This window comes from Neolamprologus multifasciatus, chromosome 11 (genome assembly GCF_963576455.1).
Source record: "Neolamprologus multifasciatus chromosome 11, fNeoMul1.2, whole genome shotgun sequence".
NCBI lineage: Eukaryota > Metazoa > Chordata > Actinopteri > Cichliformes > Cichlidae > Neolamprologus > Neolamprologus multifasciatus.
The window spans coordinates 31,164,752-31,184,005 of NC_140449.1; the positions used below are offsets into that span (position 1 = coordinate 31,164,752).

The 19,254-nt window shown below is 40.7% G+C and overlaps 1 protein-coding gene across 2 annotated transcripts in view; it reads left to right on the top strand.

Moving 5' to 3' along the window:
* The window catches only part of thsd7ab (thrombospondin, type I, domain containing 7Ab), a 218,367-nt gene that overhangs the window by 120,545 nt on the left and 78,568 nt on the right, over window positions 1-19,254 (top strand). For both annotated transcript variants that reach the window (XM_085178478.1, XM_085178477.1), the window contains one exon: window positions 17,557-17,672. In XM_085178478.1, the coding sequence (XP_085034604.1) occupies window positions 17,557-17,672 (116 nt within the window). The remainder of the gene's footprint in view (window positions 1-17,556; window positions 17,673-19,254) is intronic.

Here is a 19,254-nt window from a genome sequence, read left to right on the forward strand (position 1 = left end):
GTTTTTCAAGCCGTACAGCAGCATGGCAGGTGAGGAGCGAGGCTGGGAGAATTCTCACTGTTTCTTTGTTTTGCTTTGGGGTTTTTTTGGCTGTACAAACCTGAGGTTTCTGGAAATGCATTTAAAATGCAGGAAGATCTTTTTGGGTACTAAAGAACAGTCTTTGATACACTGGCGTTGTTCCAGTAACTATTTCAGAGGCCAAAGTAAAAAGGAATACTGTAATGGGACCGGACTGAGAAATGTGAAAATATCAGCTGTGCCAAAAACAATGCAGGAGAAAAATACGTTGAATGTTAAATCAAGTAAGCAGCGGCCTGATTGACAGGTGTCTCTTACAGAATGAGGGAGGTTAATGTTTGTCAGACATAAACCATTTATGTAAAAAGAAATTACAAAACCAGTATAAGAGTGTGGACTAAACAGAAACATTGTATTTTCCAAGTTTGTTTTTTTATTTTTGTTTGTCTTTTCTTGAAGAGCATTTTTATGATTAATTTGATGAAATACATTCAAACTGAAAAGGAAAGGCAGGAACTGGATTATGTATAGCAGCCAGCTGTCCCTATTCTTCTCAGACCAGCCAGTTAGGCAAAGAGAAAATATGGTGGGTATAAATTTATTTTTACTTCTGTACCTGACCTACTTCAGGCTAATGTCTGATGCGAGAAAATCAGATGGATGAAATGAGTGTCAGGATTAGTCAGCAGTGAGAAATCTCAGACTGTGCAGAACTTTTTGTAAATGACTGAAGATGGAAATAATCATATTTTGACCATAGTGGATCTGATCGAAATGTATTTGCAGCTGACAAAACACAGCCCCTGCTGCAGAAGAGAGGCTGTGTTTTGTCAACATAACAAACAACACTAAAAAGGAGACCTGAACTCTAGAGCCAGAATAAACATTTGTAAATGGCCTGTACTGTGTGGACTTAAAAGCGCACACAAACACAATTGTTGTTGTTGTTGTTTTTAATTTATCAGAAAGACCAGATTTTCCATTAGATAATGGGATTATTGGATGAAACATTTCTGGCATCCATCTCTAACTCGCAGCCTCTTAAAAGGGATGGGACTAGCAGTTGTGTTTAATGGGTTGTACCTCAGAAAAAGTGTGTGCATCATCACTGCTTGAGTTTCTGTCTGCCTGGGGGCAAAAACAGAGTGACAGATACTGAGAGCGCTGTCAAACAGAAGTCTCTCCACAGATTGTGAGATGGCTTTTCACGGTTATGGAAGAAGTTAGCCTTCAGGGCTGGCAGAAAGCCTTTCCTGCTAGAAAGCATTCTTGGAGAACGTCTTCTTGGTTCGTACTAGAAACACGGGAAATGCACACGCGTAAGCCTTGGTGACTTTTGTTAACCTTACAAATCTGTGGCAGGATATTTGGTGGAAAATAAGTGAAAATAATTCAATTAATAATACACATAACATGAACCCCAGTCCCGTGTATAAATCTTTCCACATAGTAGCTCTGAATTCCTAAAGTCGTTGTGCCTTTCCCATTTTTCCCGCTAGCTGTTTTCACCTCTCATCATTGTCATGCTGTCCATGGTGCTGAAGACATTTCCTGATCTCCTGTATGTATGTGTGATGCAAAGTAGCTCCCCTGAATTTGACCACATTTTTTGTTTTATTCTCTCTCGTTTTTGGTGCATTGGTGCAGTTTTAATACTGAAAAAATAATATTAAGTATATCAAATGTTATTGATCCTCGAAGTTAGGTATAGAAAAATGGTTCTGAGCCAAAATGCTTATTTGATTTGAGCTTTTAAGAGTCTGTATATATGTTTTTCTATTTCTCTGTGCCAAAGGACTTGCAACTCAGAGAGTTTTCATAGTGAAGGTAGAATTTTACATGAGGTAAATAAATACACTCAAGTTATTGCACAAAAAAAATCATTAATTCTAAAAGACACTCATCGAAAAACGTTCATGATTAGTTTTGACAGAAATACACTGATGGCAGAGTAAATGCATGGATTGGATTAAGTTTAGCCGACCTTAAGATGATCTCTGCCCTTGGTATTCTCAGGGCAGCCAGTCAGATCAGCCAAAGCAAAGATTACTTCAAGCAGTGCAATAAAAAGAGAAAAGCTTGACTTAAGGCTGTTCCTCTACCCAACTTCCTTCCAGCTCACGTCTAGGAAAATAAAATGTCTCAGGTGTGCTTAGCAATAGGATACAAGAGATTGTTGCGCCCACATCTTCACAGAGACTGAGCTCCATCACAATAGCCTGCATCAAGCTTTTATACTCGATGGGCGAGGAGGCAAAGCAGACACTGGAGAGAGATCTCAACACCAGCAGCACCAAGGATACGTGGCAGGCGATTCAGAGCATCACAGGCTACAAAAGCAGGAGCGCCCCCACCATGTGTGAGCCCACGTTGCCAGATGGGCTGCATATTACCTTCGCTTTGATCTCCTCAACAAAGAGTCAGCTGTAAAGTCGACTCTACCTCCAGAGGATCTGCCACTATCAGTATCCACAGAGGCTGTGAGAAGAATCCTCCTGAGGATGAATATGAGTAAAGCTGTTTGGCCTGATAACCTGGCCGTGCACTAAAACACGCTATTACTAACATTTTTAGCACATCATTTTGTCACTGTTTCAAGACAGGCGCAATTATCCAAAGGTGCGTAGTGTGTCGTCTGAATGCCCTCCAGCACTGATCCCCATTCTGAAGTAGTGCTTTGAGAGGGTGGTTCTTCTGTGCCAGCCTCGCCCCTCACTAGATTACATTCAGAACCAACAGAACCACAGAAGGTGCTGTGTCCACTTGTCTTCAAAAAGCTTGAAAATGAAAACACCTACATAACAATTCTGTTTGTCAATTTCAGCTCAGTATTCAATACTCCCCCATGAAGCTGGCTGGCAAACTCTGCACTCCAGGATTCGATACCGTGCTTTGCAACTGGATATTGAACTTCCTCCCAAACAGAATCCAGACAGTATGAATTGGCAGTCACACCTCCTCCACTCTATTCCTTAACAGTGTGCTCAGTTCCTTCCAGTTCATGCTGTACAGTCATGACTGCACTTGCAGGCATGAAGAGAACTTTAAGGTGAAAAAACACCAGCATCGTCCACCATATTACAACCAATAATGCGAGTTAAAATCAGGAAGTTGAATCAAAACTAGTGTAGAGTCATGCACAGAGCAGAGTCATGTAAAAAAAAACAAAACAGTTGTTTCATTTAGTAAAGAGGATGCAAAGACAACTAAAAAGCCATACTCCTCACAGATCTCCACTCTGGTGAAGAAAGCTCCAATGGAAGAGAACTACTCCAGGAAATTTAGGAAGTAGTTTTTGTCAACTTTTACAGAGGAACAGTAGAAAGCATCCTAACTGGAACCATCACAGACACAAAGAATGGGATATGGATGGCCCAGTATACAGTGTTGGGGGGTAACGGAATGCATGTACCGCCGTTACGTATTTAAAATACAAAACATGAGTAACTGTATTCCGTTACAGTTACCGTTTAAAAAGGTGGTATTTAGAATACAGTTACTTTGTTGAAATAAATGGATTACACGGCGGTACTTCCCTGTTTCATATTGTGGCGGGTCAGGCCTGTTTGGGTTTTGTTTGACAGCTACGTTCTGTAGTTCCAGGCGGCAGCGTTGCGGTTGCCATGGTTACAGGGTGACGCTCTCGCTCTGCGTGTTTCCTGGGTGAGCGAGGCCTTTTTGTTGTTGTTGTGCTAAGCTAATAGGCAGAATGCTACAGGTATAGCTCTAAAGAATCTAGCATCATAGGCAGTGTAGTCCGTGCTGCAGGGAGAATGGACTGCCATACACGTTATGTGTCTGTGAGCGCGGGAGGGAGAAAAAGGAGAGTCGAAAATCACGAGTTGTCATCGAGCAGAAACGGGAGCTGGAAGCATGTAAATATAATAATAACCACTGCAGCCAAGAAGAGTGCCTGACGAGCCCAGTTGTAAGTAAGCTATTAAGACTCGACTGTACACCGTGTTCGTGTTTTCCTCCAAAAAACAATAAGCTCCGTTGGAGCAGCCTTTCAACGCCTCTCTCTGTCTCTCGCTAGCAAAGTTGACCCAGACAACAAAGTAAAGCTAGTTTTTGGCTACGAGCCAACACGGAACCGTATTAGTCAGAGGTCCCTTTACTACGGTTTGGAGCCGCGGACCTTCAGTAACAGTAATAAATGAGACAACAATAGTACATTCACGTAGTTGTAAAATGCATGATAATATGTTAAGTAATCCAAAGTATTCAGAATGCGTTACTCTCATTTATCTCATTCATGTATTCTGTAATCTGTAATGGAATACATTTTAAAAGTAACCTTCCCAACACTGCCAGTATATGAAGGATTTGCAACGGGTGATTAAAATCATTCAGCCACATCAGTGATATCGGCGAGGTGCGGTTTCTCCGCAGAGCCCAAAGGATACAAGAAGACAATACCCACCACAGCCGCGCAGTCTGTTCACTCAGCTGCCATCTGGCAAGCAGCGCAGATGTGTGCAGTGCTCTAGCACCAGACTTCAGAGCAGTTTCTGTTATTGGCTATGAAATTATTAAATTCATCCTCCACACTCCTGCACAAAAATAGTTTTCCGACTTGGTTATTTATTCATTCAATTATAATTTTTTTGTGAGTAACATAATGAGATTTCATCTGTAATTTCATTGAACATTTTTTGTTACATTATAATAATTAAACCGGTATCTTGTTCAAAGTCTTGAGGTTGATTTATCTCAAGCCACAGTCACTGGAAGGGGTCCAAGCTTTATTGCACTGCAGAAAAAGGCTCTGTGACTGCACAACTTTGCCCTTTTGCTTAGCCTTGAACACTTAAAAGTTTTGGATGCTGCCCTCAACTTTCACTCTTCACTCGGAAATTACTTTGACTTTGCACTTTACTGCGGCAAACACTGCCACCGAGATGGCTTCTTCTAATGCAATTGCCAATTAACATATACCAACCAGCACATTCTCTGCTATAAAGACTGGCAATCAACACTTTAACTGAAGCAAGTTTCTAAAGAAACACAAGAAAATTGACAGGGTGGAAAGGCATCAGGAGTTTTTGGTCAAAACAGAAAGAAGAGGCAAAGCATATGAAACTTTTTCAATATTTCAGGAAGAGCACATATATAATATAATAGGAACTTCCACTGATCACATATCACAGTTACAAAGGTGATCAGTAGCACAAAGTTAAGTGGATTCAGGTGACATTAGTGCCTGAATCCAGGTTAAACCAGGTTGAGCAGCAGCTTAATGCTAACGTAATGCATTATTCTTTCTTTCTTCCAACCCTATACATGTGATATACAGTAATGGATTGTCTTATTCTCTGGGTCATCACTAATTAGCTTTGCTAATAAGGGATTGGATTTATTTAGCGCTTTTCAATGCCACTATTCATTCACTCTGGTGGAGGCAAGCTACGATTGTAGCCACAGCTGCCCTGGGCAGACTGATAGAAGCGAGGCTGCCATATCGCGCCATCGGCCCCTCTGGCCAACACCAGTAGGCGGTAGGGTAAAGTGTCTTGCCCAAGGACACAACAACCAGGACAGAGAGCCCTGGGATCGAACCGGCGACCTTCCGGTTACAGATACACTTCCCAACCCCCTGAGCCACGGTCGCCCCGAGGACAGATTTAGGCAGGAGACGTGTCGTTAAGATCTTATCAGAAATCATGTGTTTGGTAATCAGCTTCCATGCCTTTCATGGTTCCTTGTTGTATTGTTTTTTCAGAGACTATCTCTTTATGTGGGGTGTTGTTATCATCCAGTATAAACTTAGAAACAATCAGATGCTTCTCCAAAAGTGTTACACGATGAGAAGACGAACTCAAACTTGTACACTGCAGATTTGAAGAGAAACTGTATGAAAAGTGACAAGTACCTAACAAAGACAATCAGAGTCAGCTGGAACGAGCACTAGTCAGACGTCAGCAGTAATAAAAAAGGATATGACACATACAGCATAGAGAGATGACGAGAGATGAAGTTTCACTGGTTTTCATTTATTTATTTGCAATGTATTTTACTGAAAACGACTTGCAGTACACACAGAGAAATGCCCCCACCCTCCACCACCATCACCACCACCTTTTCTTTCTGTTAATGTTCTGGAGACTGTTTTTTCTCAATCAAACCTTATAGGACCCCGCTCCTAATCCAAACATCAAATGTGCTCTGACAAACATGAAAAATGAAACAAAGATGAAATAACTTAATTGATCTTTTATAATGGTTCCACACTTTATGTCATATTTACCACCCTGAGATAACAACAGGAAAAGACTAAAGTGAGACAGCTTGTTAGTAGAGTTGAGAAAGTTAGATTCATTCATTAGTGTGTGGACTGAAAATCGAGCAGTTGCTGTTCTGTTAGTCGGACAATCCTTTAATCCATTACTGTGTGTGTGGGTGGGGGGGGGATGCAGAAAATAAGCCTAGTGTCATTTCAGACAGGCCAAAAAGTCAAGCTCAGCTACAATCCTGGCTAAAGTACTTTAGTGCATCCGAATATCAAATGCTGATATACTGCTGGATGCATTATTTAAGCTGCTTTAGCCTGCTCACAGCCACTTTGCTTCTGCCACTTGGCAACCTGCAACACACCTCAGTTCTTTTTTCTATCAGTGTAGTATCTATTGTCACGAGTTCCTTCTCTCTTGTTGACGGTTGCTTCAAATTATGGTTTTCTAATATCCTGATCCTTTCTTGGGCTTGTACAAGCACCTTACAGCCTCCCATTCACTTCTTAAAGAATTCTGACCTTTTTGTTCTATAAATCAAGCGATTAGTTCAGCAAGAGAAGATTCATTAGGTCTACTTTTAATAAAACATATTAGTAGCAGTGTGTGATTTACCCAGCACATGGACTGAGAAAAAGCTTCAGTGACGCTTGTTATAGATTCTACAACTCAAAATAACGGCGATACCGTACTTATAACTGCAGGTGGAAATAACAATCTTCTTTTGACTTTGAAAAGAATTAATTTATCTGATTTAATCCCCTCAGATAAGGAGGTGACACCATTTTCTCTCCCATATAATCATAGATACAAATCAAGCCACAACTCTATTTCCCTTCACATATAAGTGACAATGTGTCCTAGTGATGAATCGTGAGACGTGCAATAGCAGTGTGTACAGTGGGAATTTATTCACTACAAGGCCAACAAGGTGACCCTTTATAGAGCCTACACGCCAGTCAAACAGTTGGAGAGAATGCCTGATTTACGATGGTGGAAAACTCTGTTTAATAATTAAAAATAATTGCTCCATCATTTTCCCTTATATGTTCATTTATGTTGTGATTAGGGATGGGTATTGTTTAGGTTTTATCCGATACCAGTACCAAACCGGTACTTTTGAAACGGTGCCGGTGCTTAAACGGTGCTCGAACCGGTGCTTAAAGAATGAAGAACACAAACTTTGAACAAAAACCTCTCATGTTTAGCTGTTTTTTTTGTAAAAAGATAACAATGTTAGCCTTTTCTGCAGCTATAGGGGATTTATGGTATCACTCTTGGCTGGAAGCAGTGCTTAATCAATGGAAAAAAACACCAACTTTGTCCAAAAACCTCTCATGTTTAGCTGTTTCCCTCTTTTTCTTTGGTCATTTTAGCCTTTTTGGCCAGGGTGAAGGGAGTATCTGCCATCAAACAAGAAGACAGCTGCATGTAACTACGACGGTGTTTGCTAGTTCACCTTACATGCATTAATGTAATAACGTGGTTAGCCTACTCAATGTAAATTACACACGAACAACATTAAGCTACTCACGCAGAGAAGAACGGCTGCTGCTGCATCATCATCCGTCATCATTTCTGCTACACTGGCAGGGCTAGGGGCCAGGACTCTCCTCTTCGGGTTTTTGGGGGATGTTGCTAACTCCGGGTCCGATAACAGGCACCACACCCGCAGTAGATGTGCCCAGTGTGAGGTCTCGCAGCAAGCTATCAAATACGGCGCATTTCTCGGCTTTTAACAAAATGCTTTACGTCGCCAGGTGTTTCATCAGATTCGAGGTGTTACCTCCTTTGACAGTATCACAGTATCAGCTTAAAGCACTTGTTGCAGGCTGCTGAGTTTGCATCTTTTGCTGTGAAGTAAAGCCAGAATTTGACCGCTTCACCTTGGGTATTTTTAATCTGTAGCCCAGGAATGTACGTACCTGGGCCCGCCTACTATCCTCGGAAAGGTAAAACGATTGGCTAGAATCCAAAGTGTATGACATCTCAGGAAAAAAAAGCACCGAAATGTGCGCTGCTTTTCGGTCTGGTTACTACCGTTTATGTCAGAACCCATCCCTAGTTGTGATGTGATGAAATTTCAAAGACCATAACATTTTTTTTTTATCCCTCATGCCTTTAGCCATTTGCATTCCTTTTTTTCCAATTATTTATCCAATTTTTCCCTTAACTTGTCACGTGGTTGTAGTCTACCCTTGTTATTTTATAATAACCCCTCGAGATTAAATTAACTGTTTTATAAAAACACGTTATTTTACATCACTTTTTCCTTGTCCAGAATGTTGTGACGGCTCTGGTTTCCAGGCCTTGTTTTCATCACTGGCATTTTTTTCCTAGGAGTGAGTAGACACGAATGTTTTTTTTTGTTGTTGTTTGTGTTTTTTCCTGCTCTACATGTCTTCATCTGGCACAATCTAACTGGCAGGTACTCTTGATCAGTGCACCCATGGGATCCCAGCAAAACAAACAAACATGGCCGCCCGAACCCTCCATATGCAGATGTGCCCCGTCTCATTCACAGATGGAGCTGTGCTATCTTCCTCCCACAGTCTCAGGCAGCGAACCTCACAGAGTGCATGTCACCCTCGTACACACAGTCGCACATGCGCAAGCAACACATACACAAACAGTGACTGTCAAAGCCCAAAGACACAACAGAGACAAATATGTCAGTGCCTCGGGCTTGGGCTGCGATCATCCCTATTGAGAAAGCTGTTGTGGTGTGAGGGGGAAAAAAACAATAACGTCTGCTTATTGATTCTGACAGTGTGTGCTGACACACACCGACTGTGCGTTTGTATAATCACATTGATGCTGTGGAATTTGTGAAAATGAATGATTCATGATTATGATGTTGGACAGTAGCTGTATTAAGCCCAGTCAATCATCTTCCTGCCATGTTTTCTAACGGAGGTTGTGTTTACTCTGGTTTTGACTATGATAGATAGCTAAAAGCCCTCGAGACGGAGGGCCATAAGATGCTAGTGAAAGGGTCCTTGAAGAACTGCACTACTTTTATGCTAAATTAAACTAATGATGTTCTTGTTTTGTTGTCCATAGTTTTGATAATGAAATTAATTAGGCCTTATCTTTTCCCACCAGACCATGTTTTTGTGTGCGTACACTTAAAACTACTGACATTTCTTTGCTTCGAATCTTCATCCTGTTCAACCATCTGCTCGTTTTTTGAAAACAGCCTCTCGCTGAACAGATTACTCATCGCGTTAATAGCGGCAAGCAAAACATGAGCATTAGCCTGGCTGCTCATCTTGATGTCGTGCTTTGGGACAAGCTCCCAGTGCTATGTCTTCGGCTCACTACAAATCATTACGTTTAAACATCATAATGAGTTTGTGACACTGACTGGAACCAGCAAGTCAGTTTAAACCAGATGCTATTATTGGATTCATTTCAGTGAAGAGCATTTCCCCAGTGATATACGCAAGTGAAGACACAGAAAGAGGAAAGACTAGAATAGGAAATTGTGCGGCTGGGATATTATACCCCAAGCACCTAGTAAATAAGAATTTTATTCCTCGAACGAACAATAAAATCAACGTGACAAGCAAGGATAAATAAATTGAATATTAAAGACAACAATGACACCAGGAGAAAAACGAAAGAAAACACACTGGAATGATAAAATGTATACATGATAGAAAAATGCATAAATAACAACATTATAGCTTGATTTCACACCCACACAGAGTGAATCTCCCAGCCAGGCATAGTGCTCTAAGTATTCTGGCTGGTGTTGTGCTTTGCCAACAAACATTGCCCGTTCTTTCTTTCTGAAAACTGGATTTTAATTGAATTTTAATTGTCTAAATTTGGATAATATCCGCCATTAGTGAGGCTGCAATATAATTAGACATAAGTGAGGGGATTGGGAGTGGGTGGCACACAGGTTTGTTTTCTCTGCAGACAGAGACATGCTATGAGTCCACTCATTGCCCTATATGTAGAGCATTTTTATTTTTTATTGTAAAAGATAAATGTGTTCTCCCAGTCATTCTAAACTCACAAATTGAAATCTCAAACATGGAGGCTATCAGAAGTGACCTTTCACTGACATTTGTTTCCACCGATTCTTCTTATTAAGATTCTCCGAACACCTAAACACAGTCCCACTTTTATACCAGTCTAGGAGTTCACCTTGCATCACAGTGAGGCCACTTGTGATTACTACATTGATAAACTGAATTGAAAAATAATAGAGCTCAACATTTTATTCACAGATGGAAAGCAAATCAGTTCTGTTTGCTGACAAGAACTCACAAACATGCATGTAATGTAAACTAGAGAGTCAAGGAATCTACAATATTAGAGAGAAAACCACAACAATGACACAGTCCACTAGGAGCAAGCGTTAGATGATGGTGGAAAAACTTGCTTTCAATAGAAGGAAACATCTGGCAGAACCAGATGAACCAAATTCAAACTTAAATCCCATTCCCTGAATTCATTTATATACATCCTTTCTACATTTATGCAATTGCAATGCCGAGTGGACCTACCTTACCTTAAGATTAAGACTTAAGAAGACAAGATTGTGTAATACCTTGTAAGTAACTACAGTTAGAGCCTAAATCTCCTGAACTAACTTCAACCTGGAGTTGGGTACTATTGTAAAGGTTAAGTCTCATGTAACTGCAGGATAAAAGTCCGTCCTATATGTTCCAATGTGCCTTTTGTAGACACTTAATGGTCTAAAAATGTGTCCCGCAATATTCATATATACGCCTTTACATGATTAAAGTAACTTTTCCTGATTTGTCCTATAAATTGAGCTGGTACTCTATGCGAGTGTTGTGTTTGCAGTGCTGTCCAAGTTTTGACAGGAAGCAGTGATTGCTTGTTTAGGTTTTGTTTGCTGGGGGAAGCAGGGCATCTTTGTTATAGTTTAGAAAAGATCATAGTTTTGGTTGGAAAAAGCCTTCAGTGTTGACTCAAAATGAGATGTGAACGCACGTTTTTTTAATCACAGACTCCACCTGCTTCTGAGAAACAACAGCCATAGTTCATTCTCACAGGAAAATGTAAACACGAGTTGTTTGAGGCATTTGAAACACCAATCAAGATTGTTGTTCCGGTAAAGGCCGCCTTCACCAGAACATACGCTTGCTTGTTTGTGTGTTGAGACCCAAAGGGAACACTGAAAAGGTGAAATCGAAAAGGCAAGCAGTCTGCAATTCAGAAAGGAGTTGTTTCGTCCTCTAAGGTCTCTCTTAGTATTCACAGTGTTTCTCCTCGATCGAAGGCAAAACTGAAGTTGTATTTAAGTTGTAGTATTTAACCTAAACAGAACTATCATGGCTTTTTCAGATTTCACAATCCCAAAAGGGTTAAACTATAATTCATGCTCGGACTTTTACCATTTTTGAGTATAGGAGGAAGAATTTAACAAGGTCAGAGGTTTAATCTCGTCTGTTTAAGACTCGTTTGTGTCACAGTATTAAAGAAATCCCAAATGAGATAGAGAGAGGGTTGTCTTTGACACATATTCAAGGAATCAATAAGTAAGCAGAAGAAGTCCAATAATTCATGCATGCTATTGAGCTGCATACACACTGGAAGTGGTACACTCATCACCCATTGCTTAGAAAAAGACGGGTGGTTGCTTGCAAACATCCCTGGCTCCAGTTGCCTAGGTGACCCTGTAATGTAGTTACTCCCAGGTCACATATCAATCAACAGTATTCTTCTCTCTAATTGGTAATCACTTTAGCCACTCGCCTGGAAATTGAGAAAAATATTTTCTTGTTCCCTCCTTCCCATTGCCAGTGGTTATTTTTCCCATAGTCGCTTGAAGTCATAAAATGTCATTGCTGTTCTATGGTCTCTGGTCACTATGTTTCTGCAAACTGCGTCTAGTTTGAACATAGCTTGAATTCAGGGAGGCCACAAAAGTCAAGCTAACCAATAACTGAGCAACTGATCAGTTCCATAACCTTTCTATTGGCAAATTTCCTAATGAGGAATGCTATTTAAGACTGCAGTCACACAAGCCCAAATAACGACCTTCTAGCTCTGGTAAGGAATAATGTTTCCCTAGTAGTAAGTTGGGAAATGGTTGCAGGAAGTTGTTGGTTACAGTGCTGCCCTGAAACCTCCTTGAAATTGCTACAACTTGCCACAGCTTCTCACACTTTGAATGGAAGACATCCACGTATCTGTCAGTACTCACCATGCAGTACAGAAACTGTAAAAAGTACAACACAAACCACAAATGGAGACTGTTTCTAGAGTAAAAGTTGTACCTTCTGAACAGTGTTTGCAGACAAGTCAGCATCTTTCATGCAAACTATGACCATCCACAACAAAGTGCTAGCTGCCAAATCAACTGCAAGGAGGATGTCGGTGCAGCTTCCATAGCACCTCTTTGCAGCCCTCTTCCTTCCCAGCACCTCTTTTTCATCCTGTTTCTTTTTGAGAAATGTTTCCACACCTTCACATTAAGTACTTGTTTAATGGTGTCATAATCAGCACTTTGTTTTGGTGAGTTCCTCCTAACCAAATAAGAAGTACTTATTTTATTGATTAATTTGGGTTGGTACATGTTTGAGATCTAGTCCTTGATTATTAAGTAAATGGCCTGTAAATGGCCCGTATTTATATAGCGCTTTACTAGTCCCTAAGGACCCCAAAGCGCTTTACATATCCAGTCATCCACCCATTCACACACTGGTGATGGCAAGCTACATTTAGCCACAGCCACCCTGGGGCGCACTGACAGAGGCGAGGCTGCCGGACACTGGCGCCACCGGGCCCTCTGACCACCACCAGTAGGCAACGGGTGAAGTGTCTTGCCCAAGGACACAACGACCGAGACTGACCAAGCCGGGGCTCGAACCGGCAACCTTCCGATTACAAGGCGAACTCCCAACTCTTGAGCCACGATCGCATTAAGCTGGTGTTGGTTTCTATATACACTTTGATTCTATTTAGATCTTGAAGATATCTTTATGCTGCTTGTGTCTTCTCTGTGCCAGGTCTCCCTTGATGGAGAACGTGTTGATCCCTACAGGCTCTTGAGAAAATGATAAAACCCTTGTTCATGCTGGGGTCGAGTGTGGAGATTGTTTTGCGGTAGCAGGTTCACTAGTTCTTAACAGCTTCCCATCGTGTTGAAGTGTTCTCGAGAGAGACACCTGTTTATTCCTTCTTTATGGACCTGGCGATCAGTTAAAAGCAGAAGACATAAATGTATCCTCCCCACAGCTGTTTTTTTCCTGGGGACCATTCACTTTTATGAAGACAACCGAGGATTTGTTCCGCTCAAGAGGGATTTAGCTCTGTCTATTGGTATTAAAAATAAATCTCTCCTTGTGTTGCTGTTGCAATATTACATTTTGCCAGGGAGGCTCCCTATCATTTCTCTGATAACGCCATGCTAACGAGTACGAAGCACCCAGTGGAGAACACTAATTCAAAAGAGCGTTAAACCTGACCCAGATGATCAGAAGTCAGCAGTGGGATGAGGAAACATAGTCATAACGTCCAACTGCAAGAGCAGCGAGAGATCAGATAAGATGTCTTCCAGCAGGTTTGTCATGACCTATTTATCTTTGTCTCGTTTATGCACAGGGGACCTGAAGATTAAACATAACCCCTGTTTTGAAAAACCTCTGCTTGACCACGAGGATTATTACTCACTGATAGCTGAATCCATTTAAACTGGAAGTTTTATCCTGAGGCCTGTTGGCTGACTTTAGCTCAGTGAGTTAAAGTTTCCTCACAGAGATATATTACTGTAAAACAAACCTGTGATGCTAACAATGCTCTGGTGGGTTACACAACCATCCCTTTCCTATGTGTCATCCAGATGGCATACATCAGTCATAAAGTGAAAGTAATTACAGACGTTTTTATTGCCCTAGATTGAGGCGAGAATAATTACATTGTGTATTCGAGCACTACCCAGATGGTTGCTGCATCAAGCCTCTCAGTTGATATTTATTAAAGCGTGAGTGCATGGTTTATATTTTTAACTGTCATGGTTAAGTGTCAGCTTGGTCTTTTTAGGAACAAATGCCAAAATCTATAGGGGGTGGGTTTAAGTTGGGGTAAAAAAAATAGAGCTAAATCTACACACTATATTTTTTGGTTATAGGCCTGCAAATATGTTAAATTCAATTCCATAAATCACAAAAACACATGTTTGGCAACTCCTTTGATATCTGTAAAATGCTTCGCCAAAAGATCAAAAGATCTAAATGTTACCCAGTTCAATTTTTCCCTCATTACAAGTTCTGATACCTTAAATAAACCATCATGTTTTGCAGCAGTGATCACGCACGCAGTCAATAAAAATATATTTAAAAGATCTTTTATTTTGAAAAGAAACCTTATTAGAAAGCCAAATGAAACACTGGACAAAGGCATGATGTTTATATCAGTGCTAATGAAAGATTCTTGTTATATTTTTATGGGACCATCGTGTGATGACTTCATGAACATTCGTATATTCTTTTATCTTCATCCTGCGGTTCTCTTTATGTGTACAGTAGGGGTGGGTTTTTATAATCGATTTATCGATTAAAATCGATTCTGGCTTGGATAACGTAAAATCGATTCATTAAAATCCTGAATCGATTTTTTAATATAAATTTATTTTGCCCGAAATGCCAGAATCTCTGGTGAAATCTCACAAAATTTCAACAACCACCAAACAGCTAAGACAGTAAATGAGAGCAGGAACATGGATTCTGCACAAAGACTTAAACACACAGCCCAACCGCGGATCAGAATCAGTGAGATGTTGCCTTTCTCACAGTCGGGGCTGAAAGCCGACAGCGCGCTGATTCTGATCTGTTGGCGGTCCGCGCTTTGTGTTCACGCCCTTTATGCGCTGATTCTAAAGCTGTTAGTTTTATCTCTCTCCAAACAATATTGACCGAACCAGCAGCAAAAGAAGATCCAAACTAGGCTTCACATAAACAACGTCATGAATTCACTCTGACTTTTATTGTTTTGCTTCGACCACGATGCACAGCTCTCTCTCACATGCTCGCTCTCTTGCGCGCTCTCTCTCCCTCTCTCTCTCTGTACTGTTTTCTGCATTATTCGCTTGCTTGTTATGCACAAGTCTACCGTTGTTTACAGCGCTGTCGGCCGACGTTTTTTTTTTTCGTTTTATATACTTCCGAAAATAAAACCTAATTTCTGCCGTTCAATACCGAACAAATTTAAACTTTTTAAAATTATGCAAAATGCAAAACGCTCAGCCTTGTCTCTAATAAAACCGCTGTAACTTCAGAGGTAATGTTCATGTGTTGATTAATGGTTTTCTTTCGTTTTTGATCTACTGCAGAAAATTTTTATAAAATCCCAGAACAGGAAAATCACCTTCATGTTTTTCTGTGTTTTATCCTCAGCTACTTTGACACAAAGGCCTCTGCTGTGACGCTCACACCTTTGATAAAGTCTTGGTGTGTCAGCTTCCTTTTTATAGATACAAAAATATGTAAATGTACTGATCTGAATTATAATATTTCTGACTGTCAAAATTTCCCAGATTCAAATCAAAGTGAATCAATCGAATTAAATCGAATCGAATCGAATTAAATCGAATCGTGGATCGAATCGATTCGGGACCCTGTGAATCGGAATTGAATCGATTCTAGAAATCAGTGACGATACCCAGCCCTAGTGTACAGTACCAGGCATACTCAATTATCTGTAGCCAATGACTTTTTGCAGGGGATCCAATTTTCCAGAGATCTCTCAAAATTATAAATATTATTTCTGATACAATTTTTAATGCAAGATGCCACTGAAACTATTGATATTCTGAAGTTTTTCATTCTAAATACAATGAGACACATTAATGTGATTTGTGTAAGCAGAGTTTCTGTTGGCTCAAAGATAACGTGGGTGGGAGTAAAGGACACAGAATGCTTGTTTTGGTATAAATTGGTCCCATCTGTAGATTTGCACCTGTCATCTGTCTTGTGTTTTTTCTCCACTATGATCAAAGAGCAAACTAAAAATACAATTCCACTTGAAAACAGAGTGTCTTAGTTGTTTGTCTTGGGTTAAGCTGACGCTCGAGACATTTAGCAATATTTCCTGGATTTAGCTTTTTGAACACTAAAATTTGCCTCACTGAAGAGTGCTTCCTTTATTCTTTGTGACCCTTTTTAAATAATAGAGTACAATTTTATAATTTATAGCTAAATGATTTTTATGGACCTTGTGGCTGTTGTCTCCCAGAAGCTTCCAGACCCTTCTTTGAGAACCACTGCTCTGCTATGCTTACTGCAAATTAATTCTTTTCTTTTATTCACATGGATTCACATTAAGTGAATTTAAAGGATTCCCCTGCTATAAAATGTTGTGATTTTTGATAATAATGAAAATCAATGGTTTAAATTCTAACCCACACGCCACAGAGTCTGCCCTTGATTATACTGTTGGTGTCTGTGAGTGTGCTTAGGTTTGAGTGATATAAATTTCATTGGATGGTGAGCGTGAGGGTCCACATGGGTGTCTGCTTCTCTGCCCGTTTGGTACAGAGCTGTGGCAACGTAACACAACCAGTGCAGGGAAAGAGTCCATAAGAAGTGTTCTTGCTCAGCACCAACAGATTAAAGATTTAGTCAGATACATTGGGTTTATCAAAATTACTATTTTCTTAGGAGTAAATCTTTTTAGGTTTAGACTTCATGCTCTCGTCAAAGGAGCTTGCAAAGAAAAGCGTCTGGACTTCTTTAAGTTGCTTGAAGACGTTTCACCTCTCATCCGAGAAGCTTCTTCAGTTCTAAGGTCAAGTGGTGGAGAGTCCCAGATTTAAACCTAGTGGGAGTATCCCCCCACAGAGGGACAAAAGCACCCCCTGATGATCCTCTAATCGCCTGAGCCAAGGTGTGGAACTGGGTGAGATCCCTCCCCAGACGCCTTAACGCCCACTCACATCCTGGGCCATCTGACCTCAGGAATTCGCATGATAAGGTGGGGCCAGGTTTCACAATGAACTCACCCGAAACTCTGGCTGATTGGGACCCACACCCAGTTCCACACCTTGGCTCAAGTGATTAGAGGATCATCAGGGGGTCCTTTTGTCCCTCTGTGGGGGGAAACTCCCACTAGGTTTAAATCTGGGACTCTCCACCATTTGACCTTAGAACTGAAGAAGCTTCTCGGATGAGAGGTGAAACGTCTTCAAGCAACTTAAAGAAGTCCAGACGCTTTTCTTTGCAAGCTCCTTTGACTACGATGACCTGGATGACTGAGAACCTTCACAGACACTTCATGCTCTCGTGTTTTGATGAATGTATAAAGAGATTTTGTTTTTGCTTAGGTGTCCTGACGGTCCTCGCCCAAGCACAATGAGACCATGCCAGCTGCCCTGCAAGAAGGACTGTATCATGACCCCATTCAGTGACTGGGCAACGTGTCCAATTACATGTGATGCAGGTATGAAGGAAAAAACAAAGATTCATGCTCAGAGATAACTGTTGTTGCTGCTGTTAAAAAATTCAAGAGTATTGAAGAAACAAAGTTTCCGGCACAACTTCCCTGCTTCTTTGCACACACAGAAGAACATAAAGTCTAAAGAAGTTAAGTCCTCTCCGACAACTTTCCCATTAAACCACTTTTTCAATTATTTATGGTATTGTATTTTCATGATTTCTCCTTAATTTCATTCTCATGGTTTTTTCTCTCATTTTTTTTACATTTTCTTAGCTTGTACTTTTAAATAATAAGCATCTACATACATGTTACTTTTATCCATTCTATGTTTTGTTTTTGTGTCACTTGTACTGGTTGTATATGACATTGATGGGGAAAACTTAAAACACCGCCCTTCATTTAGATTTGTCCTGTTTAAACGCTAAACAGGGTTTGACCCAGGTTTTATGTTTTATAGTGGACACTCTCCAAGACTGGCTTTATACCACATGTCCACATGGCCTAGCCTCCTTGCTGGTGTCTGGTTGGTGGATGTGCACGTTGAACATATGTGATTGGTTGTTTAATTTTTTTGCTTTTTAAAATGTGGTCTGTAATATGTTTTGCCCTGATGAAGGCTGCAAGCCGAAATAAACTGGTCAAATCATTAAATTGTTCTTTATACCGAAAATGTTGCTGGACCTCTTTAGATTTTCTTGGAAGTGGGTGAAGTTGTGCCAAACTCCTCTACATTGTAAAAAGTACTTTATTCAGTCAGTCAGACCTTGGTGGTTTCAGGATAGTCACAATATTTCCAATCATAGTTGAGAGGTGACGATAATATGCCGGTAATAACATAATAATAAAAGATAACCAAATGGAAAACAGAAGATAATTTTAATTGACTAAGTGCAACAACTCTAGAGTTGGGTTGGCCTACACTGAGCTGAAGACAATGACTGCCACATAAACACATGCTCTCATGCCTCGTTACAGATCATTAATTTGATAGACTGGCATGTAGGACAACATTTGGGCTGACCTCCGTTAGTGGGCCTGGCAAGTCCGCCTGCTCCGGCCAGCAAGTGGTCGGTGTTGTTGTTTTGAAGCGGTGAAAGGAAGACGTTTTCAGATGAAGTCACCTTCGTCAGGCGGCCATTGCCCAAGTTGTTGAGTGGTGGCAAAAACATTAAGTTGATTTACGACTGAAAATCATTATCATCCGTATTTTGATGACCTCCTCCTGTGACACGGTGGCATAAATCTCTTTGGTGTAAGCATGCTTTACTGGTGGCAGTGCATTTTAATTTGATGCTGTTGGTATCTTAACCTTGTGCAGAGAATTACACGCCGCCCACGTAGAAAGGTTTGAAGCAGGGTATAGGGCTATCCAGAGGCTTGTTTCAACTTAATGAACTACTCGAGGGCATCGCCACACATGTAAATACCATAAATTTAATCTGAGTCAGTTCCAAGGTCTAATGGGATTTTTCCGCATCATCGTTGTTGGCTTGATCTCCCCAGTAATCACAAGTGTGCGCTTTTGACGCTAGCTGTCCAATTAGAATTGGCAGTTGCAGTCTCCGAGTCCATTCTTCAAGGACTA